The 13562-nt window shown below is 38.2% G+C and overlaps 1 protein-coding gene across 1 annotated transcript in view; it reads right to left on the bottom strand.

Moving 5' to 3' along the window:
• Positions 1-13562, bottom strand: part of RYR2 (ryanodine receptor 2) — a 470020-nt gene that overhangs the window by 263794 nt on the left and 192664 nt on the right. The window contains exons 9-10 of the mRNA XM_064509351.1: positions 5973-6072; positions 2420-2516 (exon numbers count right to left, since the gene is read on the bottom strand). Of these exons, the coding sequence (XP_064365421.1) occupies positions 2420-2516; positions 5973-6072 (197 nt within the window). The remainder of the gene's footprint in view (positions 1-2419; positions 2517-5972; positions 6073-13562) is intronic.

The following is a 13562-nucleotide window of genomic DNA, read 5'->3' as shown; positions in this document are numbered from 1 at the left end:
CTTACAATTTTCTACCTGTCAAAGTTACCTGTATTTTTAAAATATAATTCTACCAGCAGCTAAATACCACCCATCAAAATAAGGTATGCACACCTCTCGAAAACTGAAAGTACAAGCTAGAAAATTGCATTTTAGACATTGGTTTGAATAGGGAATCATCCTAGTGAATATGGATAGAAGTATAGAGTTTTTAAGAAGTAAATAAATTTATTAATAATTTAGAGAGAAGAAAACGTTGGATACAGTGATTATACCTAACTCCATAAAAACAATCTTAGATCTTAGATTATATTTTAGATTCATAAGTAAAAATCATCCAAATTTGTCGGAAAAACAAAAGAAGAACTTCAGCAAAGGAGAATATGAAACAAAAGATCAGGCTTATGCATATTCTGTCAAATAAAGCTCCTGAACTATGGAAAAATTTCAAAAGATCAAATCCAGTGCTTATGAAGCACTGAGAAGCAGACTGTCTCAGTATTGTTCACATACTACAGCAGAAAAAAAGATACAGATACTATTTGTTAATCATATACTACTTGTTGTCTACTAGTTCTGCTTCTTTCAGGGCACAAGATGGATAGGGAAAAAAGTAGACATTGCATTGAAAGAAAAACAGTTGTCTGTTTTGTTTAAGGCATTGGTCTGCAGTTTAAGAAATGAGTCTGGTTCTTCCCTTTGTGATATGGTAGGTACAAAGAGGTATCATGTCAATACACACACAGATCAAATGGATTTTTTTTTAATCTGTCAATTTAACACTCCTTTATTGCATTTTCTATATAATGTTATGCTTGCTGTAAAGCGAGATTTTTAATGTGTTCTTAAATGTTAAAGTTCATTAATGAAGTGCTTGATCATCCTACAGTTCTGCAATTACACTGCATTTAATGGGAATTTTGCAGGATTTAAACTGAAATATGAGAAAATACTGGCAGAATTCTATTTATCGTCTTATTCTCAGTGTCACTTTCAGGGGTGAGGAAAGTCATAGCAGCAATAAATTCCAAGACCTAATGAGTCTATTATGTAGTAACTAAAATTAAAAAGTCAACTGATCATGTTTTAAGTCTTCTGCATTTTGAAATATCTTCTCTGTTTAAAAATTCTTCCCTAGACCAGAAATAAGAAACAGTCAGGAAGTGATAGCAGCTGTACAAAAAAACCCTTTGAAGTGAAACAGCTGATTAGCATTTACAAACCTATAGAAGAATTTTACTATCTATATATTTTAGGAGTGCTCTCTATCTTTAAAAGGCATAGAATGCAAATATATTTCTGTTTGCAAACCGAGAAAATTCAACATGGAAATCAGTCAACAGCACTTTCTTTGTCATGGAAATTCAGACAACCATATGTCAAAATAAAAAAAGTATTCCAAAATCAACATTATCGTGTAACTATTTTCAAGCTGAAGGTAAGAATAAATCCGACACTTCCATTAAAGCCTTACTGAAAAAAAGGCTTGGGGTATATTTTATTAGAGCAAGTGAACAGGACTTTGATTTTATTTTACGTTTCCTTCACCCATGTAATGGCTCCATTGAGACATGCTGCTTTCAGTGCCGGTCTTATCACCATTTTGGATTTATTAGTTAACTGGGAGGGAAAAGACACATCCCGAGCTGTCATCACTTTTCTACTTCCATTCTAGGATTCCTTCAATTATGAAAATAACCATAAATTTAGTCCTAGACTCCCATGCGAGGTACATCTGAGATTAATAACCCAGATTAGTAGCCTTGAGGGACTCAGCAGTAATGTTAACATACCATCTTCTGAGGCATTATGTATGATAACAGAAGAAACAGCAGTAAAGAAACTGATACTTTTCCTTCGCTGTTTTTAAGCCAGTAAAGATGACAATAAGTTATCAAAAATCACAATAAGATGTATAACAATAAAAGCATAAAAGTAATAAATCATCAAGAATAAAAGCAAACAGCAAATACTATTAATAATCTGTTGTAATAAAATCATAACCACCATAATAGGGTTAACCTGCCATTTTCTGTGTGCCAGCACAACAACCCAACTGTTAGCATAACAGATGAAAAGGCTGGAGGTGCTTATTCTTCTAGATTTGATTTTAAGCTAAGAAAAGAAGAAGAAAAAAAAAGCTTCAATTCAATTTTGTTCGGTGTTCCCCAACAACTCAGTGCATTTTGTCTCATGTTGCTGTACCAAGTCCACTTCCAGTAAGTACTACTGCTTTTACAGCTGTACGTGAAAGCAGACTGAAACAATACCAAAAGGAAAGCGCAGAAGAGCCTCATGTCCAAAGCTGATCTCAGTAACATTCACTGTCATGAGAGCGAGAACTCATCACGATATCCTTCAGAAATTTGTGCTACCAGCGACATTCAACACTGATTCCCTAAAATTCATTATTACGCTATTCTAAGCCAGAAAAACCTACCTTCTTTGTTCTTCTCCGTGTTCACCAGAAGGGACTGTCAAGCATTCGTCCATGTGGCCATGCAATAACCTCAGAACATCTCCTCCTATCAGATAGCCTTGAAAGAAGGGAGAAAATCAAGTGTATTTGTCTGAACATAGCAACACGCAAAACTATAACTCAAACTGTAATAAAAAGTATCAGTTTTATTTGTTTTCTGTTGGTGCTTTATGTTCCCCTAAAAAGAGAGCCACTGTGTCGGGTGGGAGCCCAGAGAAGAAGGGGGAGATGGCTCATTCTCCAGAGAGCCAGCTGATCATGGCCAAGGGAGATAAGCTTCAAGTCAACAACTAGGAAAGGGGGAAAGAGAGAAAGAGCCACAGAAAAGATGCTGCTGAGGAGAGCAGGGAAAACATCTTCAGCCAGTCTGCAGAAGATAGAGGATGGACACTTCACAAGAACCGGGTGGGATCATAGAGTTCATGCAACTCAGAGAAAGACTGATTCAGCTGAAACCAGAAAGCAAGTACTTGCCTCCCAAGTTACAACGGGTAAAGTGGGAGATGCTTTTCATTTCTCTTCCGTCTCACCCACTCAGTTTTGTTTTTTATTTTAGAAGTTAAGGATTCCAGTTTATGTACCAATAAAATCCATGTCCACAAACAAAGGGACAGAACATATCCATACCTTCACAATATTTGGGAACCAGGACACTGCAGATGGAAGCTGAAAATAACTCTATAGTTCTAATCAGTAAAAATATCAACAACAATTTTGCATCAGCCTCTTTGGAACGGAGATGTGATATTAAAAAGAAATTGAATTTTATGTTTTCCTACCTATATTGCCTTATAATCTAGTAATTTAAGAGTACTAACACCCAGTAGATTTTCAGTGCAATTCAGTGGTATTTTTTTAACCTGACAAGCTGAACAAGTGTTTAAAGTACACAAAGGTAATTCCTAAACTACTTCCTTCTTGCTAGAATCAGTTAATATCAAATTCCTCATTTGAGCAGGATGTGAGAACATAATTCCATGGGTTTATATAGTAAAAGGTACAGCTTTTATTTTACTGAAATCCTTTTTTAGAAGTATTGTTAGAATAGCGGTCTGAAGCTATGTCTATATTAGCAAGTACTGCTGTGCGATAAGAACAGACCTGGAGAGAGAGAGCTTGGTGCTGAAGACCCAACACTCAGAAATGTGTTCAGATATACATTTCATTGGTTTTATTTTGATGCTACTGTATATTCAGGAAGAACTTTTTTCAAACCTTTGAAATCATATCAGATAAGTATTTATGTGGCTAATTTTAGAATTGATTTTTTCACCTTTAAATTCTTGATTTTGATGCAGAGGGGCATTTTAGTTAACATATATTAATTTATATACGGAGCCATGTCAATATATATCTGGAGTACAGAATTAGCAGAATTACTTGTCCTGGCCCTCAAGCTCCACTTTGACTAAAACAGTAAATCAACTTCTATATAAGCAAATTTTGCAAAAATGCAAACAAAAACCAATCATTTTGTTTTAACAAACTACCTTTGATACCCCAGCTCATTTTATGGATTATTTATCCATTATTTTGACTTTTCAAAGTCATTTCATTTAACTGATGTGTTTCAAGAGTCCTGGAAAGATAAATCCCTTTTTCTTTCCACAGATGTAAATAGAATAGTAGAAGGCTAAAAACTCTTATTACTATACTTCTAATGGAAAGTTTTGATTAAGAGCAGGCATTCTAGTGTTAGGTGTTCCTATACACTGGTATTTTGCATATGAGGACCTCAACCATTTTGCAGATATTAACAAATTTAAATTTAGCTTTATATTCCTCTTCCTCCATTTAGAGATAATTTATCTTCAGTTTGGTTACAGTTTTCATGAGGCATGTAGGTCACACCTGATTGCCCAGGTGTCAGAATCACTCTCCCTTCACAATGAGACAGCTTTGATTACAGTAGCATTTGCTGTATACGCTGAAAGACAGTCTTTTCTCTAATTGTTTCTGACACCATCCAGCTGATCTTCTCTAGGAAAGATACTGCTCAGAAAGATAAATTAGTTAAATGTCTATACCCAAGAAAAACAACAATGGAAAACTGTAGAAACAAAGTACAGGCAAATGCTATGGTAGAGAAATGCACCACTGCTAAAATCATATTATATTATTTTCACATGATTTTCTGTGGTAAGAACAGATAACACGTCACTATATTCCATCAGTGTGGACTTCTGCTTCCCATCCAGCCAGGCATGCCTCATTAGGGAGACTGCCAGCTGGAGAGATGCGGCACAGCACAAACCTGAGCCTCAGCTAATAACCTGCACTGGCCTTATTAACATGAATGGCACACCAGCGCGGCCAGCAGTGGGAGGACAAGGAGAATGGAGTATGGAGGTTTTAGAAACAAGCAACAGCCTGGAGAGGAGGAGAAGACTTCAAAGGTTTTCTCCATTCTGTGTTTGGCAGCAGCACTCCTGCCCAGGTTCCCTACTTCCATTGCTCCCATCCCGCTCTTCCTTCCTTGACTCTGAGAACAACCCCACTACTCCCTCCGTGCACCTGTGGGCAGACCGTATGCCCTTATCACTTGCCCCTAGTCACCATGGAGGCTCTCACACCAGCTCCCAGCCTTTGGCATCTTGTTAGTTACTCCTGGTTCTCCCCTTCCCCAGCCCTACCTCAATTCACATTCTTAATTTTTTCTCTCTGCCCCTGTACTGAGTTCTTGTCTTTACTCTCTAGGACACATTGTGCCAATTTAATGTCCACCCAGGCTCCCAAGTCTGGCACCAAGCCTTCTGTATTCTGGTGCTCAACCTTCCCCTTCTCCCTCCTGTCTGGCAGGCCACCAGTGGGGCTATGCCTGAAAGCAGAGCAGAGAAAGGCCTCCCACGCACATCCAGTGCCCATCTTGACAGGCCATAGCAGTCCTCAACTGCAAATGCTCAGAAATTTCCATTCAGCTCAAATGCTGAGGGAATTTGGGGAATGCATCCAAGAAGTTCTGTCAGCTTTTTTTTTCCTTTTTGAAGATTATCGCAGTTTTTTAAAGATTCATCATTTGACCAAATTTCATGGCTATCCAAGAAGTAATGTGCTGATGCAAAAGACGTTCAGTCTTGCATTCAGTTTCCAAATATTGAGGGTTGGTTAAAGCACCAGAATTGTTTCAACACACCAAACAGCATTTTTTTACTCAGTGAGTCACAGGAGCATGTAACCATGACTGTACACATCAGAATAATCTGAGATAATAATTTAAACCAGGACCGCAAGCCATATTAAGAAAATGTTATAAGTATTAACATACCTTTAGTAACATGAGATTTGAATTAGCTTTTCAGTCTTTAGAAACCATGATGTGAAAATCATGAGTATGCCTTTCAACATAATTTTTCCTCTCCATTTTCAGAACATTTTTATATTTTTTTAGTTGAGTAAACATTCAAATAAGAGAAACCCACTCCCATACTTCAGCCACATTTGGCAGAATAGTTGGATTTTTCAGGTATTCCATTTAAAAGCAATCTTTCAATAATTAAAGGTGAGTCAATCTTACCTTGGGCAACTTCACTTCCTGAACTGATTGGGGCTACACTCCAGAGTGTTTGCTGGAAGGCTGCGTCAACGTGTAAGCTCCCATTGCCATAAGAAAGATGCTAAAACCAGAAGAAAGAGGCTTTTATCTGCAGTTAATTAAAAATCTCATTAGCATATGCAGAAATAATATCAAACATTCTCTTGGTTCCTTCATACATACATTTTTCCCATTGTCTGCACAAGCAAACACAAAGTCATCAAGGGTCATGGGAGATAAAGCTAGAATAATATAGTGTATTTGCCTCGAAGAAACACACATAAATGGCACAAAATGGTCAGCTGTTTGGGGTCTTAGAAGGCAATTCTTCTCTGAAGACTTGATTATTAAAGGCTGCAGGGGTCTTACACTGGCATACTTCCTTCTGTATGCAATGGGATTTTCCACTAAGTTTGAATAGTGGGATATAACATTAATGTATGTATTTCAGGTATAACTCACCACTTAAATATTTCCTGTGGGCCACTGCCTTCCTAAAACTGCCAACAGATCAAAGATATCATTTAATCAAGTAATTCACTCTGTAAGGCACATAAGGAAGTTTCCAAAAATATATTCTTGCACCAACCTTGCATGATCCAAGCAAACCTGAAAATAGCTTTCCCTGAAAAGCTCATTTCCTGCCTGAGAATTCAATGGGTGCTCTTCTTCTACTGCGTTATCGTATATCTTCTGCCAATGTATCTGTTCTCTCTGGTGAGTGCCAAAGATGCTTTTTCTTCTCAGAATTTCTTTCTTTATATCCCCAACCAAAATGAGTGGTCATTTCACATTTTATTTTCCCCGTAGTGCAGTTATAGAAACTAGTGACCAATGGTAGACCAGGCTGAGAGATTACAATCCCCAGCACTCCTCCAATCCCATTCACACCTTCTTGGCCTCACTTTTATAATTCAGTTTTCTCTAACCAAGATCACTGCATAGATTCCAGTTAGGGACAATTAGCGACTTGAACAACACAACCAAGTAGGACCATTGCTTCTTGTGAAGAACGTGTAATTTGGGATGGGTAAAGGAAGAAAAGGATAATAACCCTGTCATTTAGAACTGCAGTTCTTGTATCTGTGTGCCTTATACATGCTAAGGAACTTATCTTCAGAACACACAGGGATATCAACCGAATTATTTTTCCATTTTATAAGCAGAAGGCTGAACAAAAGCACATTGCTGACCTCCCTTTTCAGAACATCTACTATTTTTACCAGTTCTTTTGACTCCAGTTGCAGCTCTGATTACAACCCAGATGTCTCAAGTTGAGTCACCAGATCATCATATCTTTAAAAAGTTTGGTTTAAATGACTTACTCAGTATCACACATGACCACCACAGCACAGAAGTATAAAGTATATTTTTGCAATTGTCTCCTTTCCTTCCCTTCCCTGTTCGCTGCATCTTTCAATTTACAAATGAAGGCAAGGGTCCTGACAACTACAGTCCCATAAACTATGCAGTCCTAAATTCAACTCTTGAACACCATCCATGGCAAAAAACGAAATGACTCTGCAGAGGAAGTAGCAATGGATAATCACAGTTTCTATTACACCACATGTACAGAAGAAAACCAGATTAGAGTTGCCAATCTTAATCCTTGGATTTCATAATTTTTCAGTGCTTGATTTTGCAGCCTTAATGCAGTTTTAAAGCAATTTGCACTCTGCCTGTAATTTTTTGACGTTTATCTGCTTCGTTTTGTACTTTGAGCAGAATAAAATTATCAAAATGAAACCAAAATTCCATAATGCAATGTCCATGATATGGACACAAACATTGGTTCTGAGCAGCCTCTGCAACTACTACACAGGTCTTTGCTATGTACGTAAGAGTACCTGGCAGAAGTAGCAGGTTGCTAACTTCTACACGGACCTCCCAGTAAAGTGTAGCACATCTTTCAGCTTTGCAGTAACAACATTTGCAAAGCAGAAATGTGTTGGGTTTGGGAGTCCTGCACTCTATTCTAGCCCCGGCATGGATCTTCTGTCACACCTGCAGGCAGGTTCTTCAGCCTTCTGTCTCACCTAAATATTATCTTTTCTGCACACTGGTGTCCAGGCTCACCCAAAACATACTAAGAATATTTTCAGTAATGTCAAAAGCACCTTTTTTCCTAACTCTGTTCTGGATACAGTTGACCTGATATTACTGAAATTCTGGCTGAGGCATGGAAAATACTAAACTACTTAAGCTGAAAAAGTACTACCTTAAGCACATGCACTGCTAGGTGTGCCTCCTCTACTAACATACGAATAAGCTCCTAAACTGGCTTTTAATCTACCATAGCTTTCTAGCCACTTTTCAGAATAAAGTATGGTATCCTATGAATACAAGCAAACACTACAGTTTAGATGCAGCTTCTCAAGGATAAACTCCAGGACTGAAATTTCCCCTAACATTACAGTTTCCCAGCTGAACCTACCTTCATTTAATAAACTCTATACTGGTCTGTAGAAGACTAAAAAAATCATCACTCTGTTCCTTGGTCTTCACTGAAGAACACAGTGTATTCAAGCTCACTGAAGAGCTTAGGAATCAGAAGGTAATTTCCATAAGAAGCCTTCCACAGTGCTTGCAGTAGCACAGTTACATTTACAATAACTAGATGATGTATTTTAAATTGAGTACTCAGTAAGTCTGCACTGATGGCACACACAGATACTGCAGGGAGAAGATGCAGGCTGCTTTTTGGAAAAAAGCAATGAAATTTCAATTCATCCATTCTTTTCCCCAGAAGTATACACTGAAAGAAATATACTGAACAGCACCTAGTGCTTCTGTTCTGTGAAACATGCAGGTGTGCAAAGAAAAAACATAGAGAAAACAAAACGTCTGCTTCAGGCTTCCTCATGGCTAAGCTATGTCAATACTGATACTGCATCTATCTATTTCTGTCTGCACTTTACATCACGATGTCTCTGACTTTATTTCTCAGCCTCTTCCAAATAGCAAGAACCACAAAAGAAAATTGCTAATAAATTTTTAAAAAGCTTCCTTTCTGGTACAATCTGAGAACTACATATAAAGGTTAAAGTGCATATGCCACACTGCAGGAGAGAAAGTGCTCCTGGGGTGCCATCCCAAGCGTCTATAGCAGCCACACAAACAAAATCACTCCATGCTTACCAGGTATCATTTCTATTAAAATGTATTACTGAAGTCAGTGAAAAAACATTCAGTAAGTGACACTGATCATTATACTGATGCTGTCAAAATAAATGAAAATATTTATTCCCAAGGAAGATAAATATTGGAAAGAATGAGAAGTATCAAAATTTCATCTCTGTAAAGTTTTTATACCACTATTTTTTTCTGTTTATGTCTAAAGGTGGCAAGACATTTATACTTACAGAAAAGACTATGAATATTTTGAAAAAGTCTGAATAAATATGCGCAAACTTACTTGCAGGGAAAAAAAATGATAATCCAAGTTTTGACCCAAAGTAGGCAAAGCCCAAGCAGTTTTATTTGGGTTTAAAGCTCTATAAAATCCTGGTTTCTTTGCATTTCTCCAAAGTGGTTTAAACAGATGGCCAGCAAATCCGCAAGCACAAAGTTTTTCCATTTATACAGAAAGAGAGTTGGGAGCAATATACTGACCCCTTCCAGCCGCTCAACTCAGCACAGGGGTAACATCAGCAAAGGGAGAGTCACAGCCAAAGCACATAGAGGCACAGAAATTAGCATCAAAAATCAGCCACCAATATTCATCTAATCCACTCTCACGCTGCAGACAGCACAAAATGCTAGATGCAGGGCAGGAAGCACGCGAACCCAGTGGTGAGTTGACGAGGGGAGTCTGCATCCCCTCCCTTTAGCTCTCCTGAGCTGTCATCATTGAAAGCCTGAAGCACATCAGCTCCTATGCTTCCAAATTATTAGCATTTATTATGATATACAAGAGCTTTTATTAGCAAAATATTACTAAACTTGCAGAAGCAAACATCAAAAGTTAGAAAACATCAAACTGCAAGTAGCCTATTAAAATAGAATGGCCTCTGGCGTATGCATCGTATTACAGTTCCTAATGGCACAATCCTGTATGACTTTTCTACAAGTGCTGCCTCATGGTACATATGGGATAAAGGGGCTCACTTCATGAACAGCTGCTCAGTGTTGTGCTTTCTCCTTATTCTTCAGTTTGCAGCCTCATGCTTTATTCAATAACGCCAATTCTTCAAAGCTCTGAAGAGAATTATTAATTTCCTCACAGGCTTTTCTTTTGCTATCATCAATCACAGTGTTTCACAAAATACAACAAATATTAATGACTTTATTGTCTCAAACCCCCCAAAAGGAGTAGCATTAGCCCCATTTTCCAATGCAGAGCTGAGGCACATACTTTACACTGAAAAGTTTTCATTAATCTAAAATGCCCAAGTTGAGGTGACAACGATCTGCTTTTTCCCCTGCAGTAATGCAGACTGCATTACATACAGTTTTAATGTTCAAGGCACAGCTCCCATTCTCTTCACTTGCACGTATCAAAGCTCAGCCACTCTGGGACCTCATAAGCTCTAGCAGAAGAAGTTCTCAGAGCCATGGCTTGGGTACCCAGCTGTTAAGGAAGGCAGAGGTAGTGACCACCAGAAGGCAAGTCTGGTGTAAAAGAGGATCTACTCAGCAAATTGCACAGCAGAGCCCGGTACAGAATCTAATTCTCCAGGAAAAAAAAGCTAACTATTTAATCATTACAATGCCCATTCTCCACCTACAATTCCCTTGAAAGTCTTTGAAATTTGGCCTTGAAATTTGAAGCTTGAAATTTCATCCTCAAAGTTGCTCTGTTCTGCAGCCTCCCTGCTACTCAACCCTGACACATCCTTTGAAATTCTATCATTAGCACTGAGAAAGTGACCTACAACAAACTAGTGTGACTGCATAGTTAAGAGATGTCATTAAATATAGTTGGTGCCATAATTCTTGCATTTTCTAACGTTTGTGATTCTGCAATTTTAATAAAAATATTTTATTATGGTATATTTTGTATGTATTTTTCCCACATTTTTAAAAAGCAAATTAAAAAAATGGTTACAGTATGTGACACATACAGCACTGACACCCACCTGAAGTACATGCAGAGGAAACTTTTAAAACCACTTATTAGGCATCTGCCATTTAAACTAACAGAAAATCAATAGCAGAGTAGGCTGTCAGCGCTAGCATGGGTGACTCCTATGCTTTCACAGAGTGGATTTCCTAGATAGTTGCTGACAACAGCTACCTGTGCCAGTTGTTCCAAGCCTCTTCCACTCTCTTTTCCTCCCCAGATCTTTATCCCAGTCCCATATCTCTTGCCTAACCAACCCAGATTCTCAACCCACTTACAGTCTACCTTATGACCCAAAATTAACATGTCTTTCTGCTTCAAAGACTTTTCCTCAGACCTACAAAGCTGAGGCTCAGCGTTTTGTCTTTTCTCTTCCTCAGCTTCTTTCTTCCCATGTCATCCAGCATTCAACATCTTTCCAGAAACTTGGCACAACTCCTGCCCCTCATAATTATTTTCCCATTTCTTGGCCACAGACTTTCCCCTTTCTGGATCTTTGTCCAGCAGCTCAGCTTTCCCCCTTCACCTCAGCCAGCTCCTTCACAGATCCCTCTTACTGCCTTTCATTCCCATTCCCACTCCACTGGTTCCTCTTTCAACCATCCTCTCCAAAACAGTATGGGTTTTCTTTCCCAAATTTCTAATTCAGTCTTAACCAGCAGGTGCCCACTCCTCCCTTGTCACCAGCTTCATGTCACAGATGACTACTGCTTGCCTCCCTCCCGCTGCCAAGCTCTTCAGCCAGTCAGTGAAGTCCCACTCGGCTTCCCTTTCTCCTACTTCAGGCCCAGGCTCAGTCTTTGTTACAGTGTATTCCTGTCCCTTCTCCATCACTGGCCTTTTTCTCCTTCTACTTTCTAATAGCTTCCTCCTCCACATGTCTTAAGTGCTCACAGATCACCGACAGCACATAAAGCACCAAGTTCTCAGTTGTCAATACTTTCTTCCGGCCTTGAACCAGCTGTTACAAGGCATACCTGCTTTCACTAGGCTTGGGGATATTTAATTATTCACTGTGGGGGAAGCTCATTAGCACACAGGAGCTGCAAGAGGTCTGGCATGTGCAGAATGGGCAAAGTCATCAGAATTTTAGCTGCTAAAATAAAATCAAGGAATCCTTCCTGGTCACATTCCAACTGCAATGTTTCACGGACATGTTTCTCTGCTAAATTTAGGCAAGGGTTTTTTTTTCTTTAAATCATTATAAAGTACACCTGTGATATGAAGACCACCTCTTCTAATTTCATGTGTTTGTTGTACAGTGTGGGATGCTCAACATTTCCAAGAAAGTGAGATGAATTTTTTTAATGAGGTGATCTCTTTTTGTTTCACAGTGTTCATGCTCAGGGTCAGCTGACCTCTTCTAGATGAACTAAAAAAATCTCAGATTGATACAAAACAGAAAAAAAAGGAAATAGATGCTACTATTTCTACTAAGTAATTTTTGACATTATAAGCACTTGGAAGCAGGCTCTTGTAAGGCAGAGCAGCTTGACAACCTTAATTATCAGGAAGATCTACCAGCCTCCACAATAACATTTCAATTGTACAAAGAGACTGTGGGAACTGCATTACCATCAGAGTAAAGAGCAGCTCAACACTGCCTTTGCCCCACTAATTTCAGGTTTGTTTATGCAGGTTCAAATGACTTTTCTTTTTCTATTTTTTAACCAAAAATAAGTGATGGAACTGTGAACTCACACAGAACAATGCAAAGCCCAACTACTGAGTTTCATACTCCTATAATTAAAACATAACAGGGGGAAAAATAGCCCACTGTTCTGTCCCCTGAGTCCTATTGCACTGAAACAAGCTACAGGTCCTTATTTGTGAGAAGGAGCTGTCCCAAGTCTCTGACAAAAAATAAAAGCAAATTAAACCAGAGAACAGAAAACAAAATTGCACTGCTGCAAGAAGATCTGGAGGGAGCACCTTTCCCATATCCATGAACAGATGTCCACCTGTCCAAGAGAGATGACAAACATAAGCTGCACCTTTCAAATGGTTTCTTCTAATTTAGAGAAAATTATTTTTGAAATTCTGTCATCATTTAACCGTGATAAAAATCTTCAAAAAAAAAGGTTTCATTTCAGAGGAAAATAAGAGTATTAGTTTCCTGTATTTAAAAAAAAAAAAAAAAAAAAAAAAAAAAAAAAGGTCACCTTAAGTAAGAGAGAGGCAAACCTCAAGGTTTGTTCACAGATTTGCATAACACAGCTGCAGACCAGCATTACAGGCAGGACAGTAGCTATATATATCTCTCACAGTGCAGAAATCATTGCATTATACTGAAATCTTTGCATTGTAGATTGGAAGTTTAAAAATTATTTTTTTCTCTTTCCTAACTTTTCAGTCTAAATATCATTGACCTCATTGTTACTAATTTTAATTTTTATCTTGATCATTCCTTTTGCATTTCATTTTCAAGTCTAAGGAATTTTTCTTGACTGATGTTTAAAAGGCTAAGAACTATTGTTATCCAGAAGCTTTCTGAATTTGAAAGAAATCAG

The sequence above is a fragment of the Dromaius novaehollandiae genome, chromosome 3, assembly GCF_036370855.1.
Source record: "Dromaius novaehollandiae isolate bDroNov1 chromosome 3, bDroNov1.hap1, whole genome shotgun sequence".
Lineage (NCBI taxonomy): Eukaryota > Metazoa > Chordata > Aves > Casuariiformes > Dromaiidae > Dromaius > Dromaius novaehollandiae.
The sequence above is the reverse complement of the archived record's forward strand: the minus strand, read 5'-3'. Positions and strand labels throughout refer to the sequence as shown.